A 3,835-nucleotide genomic window follows, 5' to 3' on the forward strand; every position below is an offset into this window, starting at 1 on the left:
TCTCTGGTCTTCCCCCCTCCCGAAAGAAGCAATATTTTCAAAATTCCAATTCGATCCGGATAGAAGACCTGCATGAAAACCAGCAAGAGCTGATGTGGCTACCTCTCAAAATATAGTAGTTTCTTTCTTTCTTTCTCTTTGAACTTTAACTGTACTTATAAATCTAATTTTAATGGATGTAATGTTGGTTGTATTTCCTTGTTTTCTCATGACTCTTAAATATCACTTTAGGATCTTATAAATCAGATGCTCATTGTAGATGACAATAAAAGATTTTCTGCTCTTCAAGTCTTAAATCACTCATGGATACAGGTATGGTACTGTCCTTGACCTGTTTTGCACATGATTATCATAGTGTCTTGCTCTGAGGGAAAAAGTTAAAGCTAGCGTTGTACTAAAGAGTCAATAGAAACTTCACCAGTGAGTAAAAATCAATAAAGCCTGAGTAAAAAACAAATTTTAACTAGCAAGTGATGAGTGACATTATGAGAGGAGAACATGCATTAACATTAAGTAACTTGAAGTAATGCTGATTTCTTTTAAGTCTGTACCTCTTGTTTTCATGGGAGGCGCAGTGGCCTATTAAATGATTAGCGCGGTCGACTCTGGGTTGAACAGCCCAGGTTCGGCCCTGGCCAGGGCGCTGCGTTGTGTTTTTGGGCAAGACACTTAACTCTCACAGTGCCTCTCTCCACCCAGGTGTATAAATGGGAACTGGTGAATTTACTGCTGGGGGGGTGCCCTGTGATGGACTAGCATCCCATCTAAGGGGGAGTAGCAACCAGGATAAGCTTCGGCTGTATGGGCCACTTGGCTTGGACACTGACTCTTTTACCTCTTGTTCTCATTTCTGTTTCTCGTGCGACCTCTGACATTGTGTCTAATGTTATCGTTATCAAACCCTTTGATTGTCATCTCATCAATAAAATGAATGCCAATGGGTCTGCAGTAGATTGTATCCCTCTCTCAATGACACAAATACAAAACAGAGTCAGACTACCAGATAAATGTGACAAGAAACGTATTAGTTTTTGCACATCATTGTCCTGGAAATGAATGTTGTAAAACTGAGGTTTAACTTGTTTCTTTCGTAGGGTCACACAGCAGGAGACAAGGATATTCATGTTAATCTTAGAATGGAGATCACAAGAAATTTTGATCCACGGAGAAGATTGAGAGGAGCTGCCATTGCTGTACAAGCGGTAAATTATTTCTCCAAGAAACCTCACTACAAATCAAAGATACAGTCTTCTGAGACAGTAAACCAGCGGCTAGTTGAGTCAAAGAAAGTTGTCTTCTCTGATGAAGTTCTCAACATGCCATCACAACCTTGTTCTGCTCATGAGACACATCATGGGTCTGTAGGCAGATTGAATCTTTGTGACAATGCATGGCTTAATATAGAAAAATTGACAGGCGGGGATCTGCCGCTTAGGCACGTCAGTAGTCCTGATATTCACAGCCCTACTGATCAAACACAGGTCGAGATTTCTGAGTTAGTACTAAATGCAGTAAGCCAAGAGAGTGTTCTTCGGCACCAAGCAAAACATGGGTTTTCATTGCCTGAAAATAAGCGGAAACCTGTTCTGAGGACAAGGCACGATCCAGTGTTGCAAGATAACAACTTCAGTTTGCATGAGAGTTGTGCCGCTCACGATTTCCATGAAGACTGCAAAGGTAGAAAGAGAAAGCGGTCTCATGGTGCAAGGGTGGAATCTAAAGATGGAACTCCGATCGACAGGTTTCATGTACCCCAAATTATTCAAAAAGATTCCTTAAACTTAGGACAGTTTACTGAGAGGGACGTTGTCCTTAAGCCAGCTGTAATCGGCGAAAGTGAAACTACCTCCACAGAAGACAATTATAATGTTCACTCAAGTACATCTGATACTTGCGTTACATCAGAGGAAAAGAAAATCAGTATCAGTGACTTAAGTCAGGAGCTTAAAAGACTTAAAATGAGCCTATCAGGAACAGCTAATGTTGCAGTTGAAGTATAGGATCACACTAAACAAACTGATTATAATGTGTAAATATAAAATTTATGAAACCATCACTTTTATAGGCGTAAACCATTAAGACTTCTAAAAAACAAAGTTCTAAAAGCTGTTGATAATAATTAGATTGCAGTGAATTCCTTACGAGGTTACAAATTTATATGACTTTTAAGTTGATTGAGATTTTCTTTTTTGAATTTAAAGTATAAATTTATCTTGTTTCTTCTGGTTAACCAGCAGCAATCATTTCCTTACTGTATTTTTCTGGTATCAGTGTGTATGTAGATGTATATTTCTTACACTAGGCTTCAGTTTTATTTTTGAAAACAGAGTTTCAGGAAGATGGGTTTTGGTATTTGTTCTTCATACATGTAAATGCCAACAGACATTACAGCCTGACTCCTGTCTGACATGAGGGGACACCTGTATATTTAAATATTTCCCCTCCGTAAGAGTTTTCTGAGATTTAACCCAAGAAATGCCATACTGATAATTATGAGCTCTACACACAGTAGTTTCTCAGAAAAGAATTTTATGAGTGTACTGACATCCCCAAGTTGCGGTTGTGACCAAATTAATGTACACAAAATTATGTTACAAGGTTTCTTTGAGCAGAATCAGTTTTCAAAGTATTAAAGGTCATTAAACCAAGCATTTTAATCATTTTTAAATTATCAAACCTTTTTCTCAATTGAGGCGATGAAAGATTTTGGGTATTTTTTATTAGTGATTGATCATTCAAATTTAATGCTAGCTACTTTTGATAGAGAAAAATGAAATTATAATTTATGATAATTATTTTATAGAGAAACATTTGTACAAAAATGTCAGATAATTGAAAACTGTAAAGTGATCATAATTATTTAAATTTTATTCTCAGCATAATAGTAAGCTTGATATTGGAACGTAAGGTTTAAAAATAAATAACTATTTTAAACTAAAGATTGAAACTTTGTTACCAGTACATACATAGAGGCCCTGCCAGGGTAAATTCCGACAAGCGACATGGCCCAAAAAGTAGCGACAGCATATTAATAAAATCGTGACAAACGACAACCCTTATGGAAAAACTTAAATTCCGACAAGGACAAGCAATTTTCCTTCAATTTAATTACCCACAGCGACATGGAGAGCGATAAAACAGCGACACGGCACGTTTTTAAATTTAGACAAGCGACACGGGAACCCCCCCCTGGCAGGGCCTCTACATAGTGCATGTACAATCAATAGTTAGCATGCCCATGTACCATTTCTGGTCATCTTTTTTAACATGTTTTTATGTGTACATTGCATTGTACTATGATTCAAAAGAAATGATCTTTTCTTTAACTGTGCATTCATTATTTGGCGGCGTTGAAAAAAAAAAATCGATTAGTTATTTCATGTGTGTCCAGAATGCAACAAGTGCATGCTTAATAACTGTTGACTATTCCTTAAGCATAAAATTAATAATAGGTTCTTATAGGCTAGGGTAAAACAAAGGATAGGGATAATAATTTAAGATAAAAGCTTTGTAACCAAAGGAGATTTCAAAAGTAGGGGTTTAAAACGTCTTGTTAATGAAGCAAGAATAAAAAAAATGTTGCTGTTTTAGCAGTTTAGAAATGAATCAATAAATGCTATTTTTTAATGCATGTGAGTTGTAAATCCTTTGTTCTTTCAATACTAAAAAATAAAATAATTGCTTGTTTCTTTCAGCTTCATCTAACGGTCATTTTGTTGTTTGAGTTTGATGGCAATTCTATGTTTGTTACCTTTTAATATGGTTAATTAAAAATACTTTTATTATGTCCATATTTATGTTAAGGACAAATAATAAAATTTAATAAAACCAGTTA

At 36.0% G+C, this 3,835-nt stretch overlaps 1 protein-coding gene across 2 annotated transcripts; it reads left to right on the top strand.

The window, feature by feature from the left end:
• The first annotated feature begins 208 nt into the window (after positions 1 to 208).
• On the top strand, positions 209 to 3,723 carry LOC144639876 (uncharacterized). 2 transcript variants are annotated; one of them, XR_013568237.1, is made up of 3 exons: positions 209 to 312; positions 1,095 to 2,559; positions 2,610 to 3,723. XR_013568237.1 is itself a non-coding variant. In XM_078499152.1 (2 exons), exons 1-2 carry the CDS (start codon positions 247 to 249, stop codon positions 1,998 to 2,000), a joined length of 972 nt encoding a protein of 323 aa, XP_078355278.1. In that variant the 5' UTR covers positions 209 to 246; the 3' UTR covers positions 2,001 to 3,723. The 2 variants fall into 2 exon arrangements, 1 of the variants encoding a protein (XP_078355278.1); XM_078499152.1 differs by having other exon boundaries at positions 1,095 to 3,723.
• The last annotated feature ends 112 nt before the right edge of the window (positions 3,724 to 3,835 follow it).

This window comes from Oculina patagonica, unplaced genomic scaffold, assembly GCF_052425735.1.
Source record: "Oculina patagonica isolate OP01 unplaced genomic scaffold, crgOcupat unplaced1437, whole genome shotgun sequence".
Lineage (NCBI taxonomy): Eukaryota > Metazoa > Cnidaria > Anthozoa > Scleractinia > Oculinidae > Oculina > Oculina patagonica.

Excerpts from the sequence above, each read along its gene's own strand:
- LOC144639876 (XM_078499152.1), top strand. The coding sequence starts at position 247 with ATGCTCATTGTAGATGACAATAAAAGATTTTCTGCTCTTCAAGTCTTA. Across the intron at positions 313-1,094 it reads TAAATCACTCATGGATACAG|GGTCACACAGCAGGAGACAA; the intron begins GTATGGTACTGT and ends TTTCTTTCGTAG.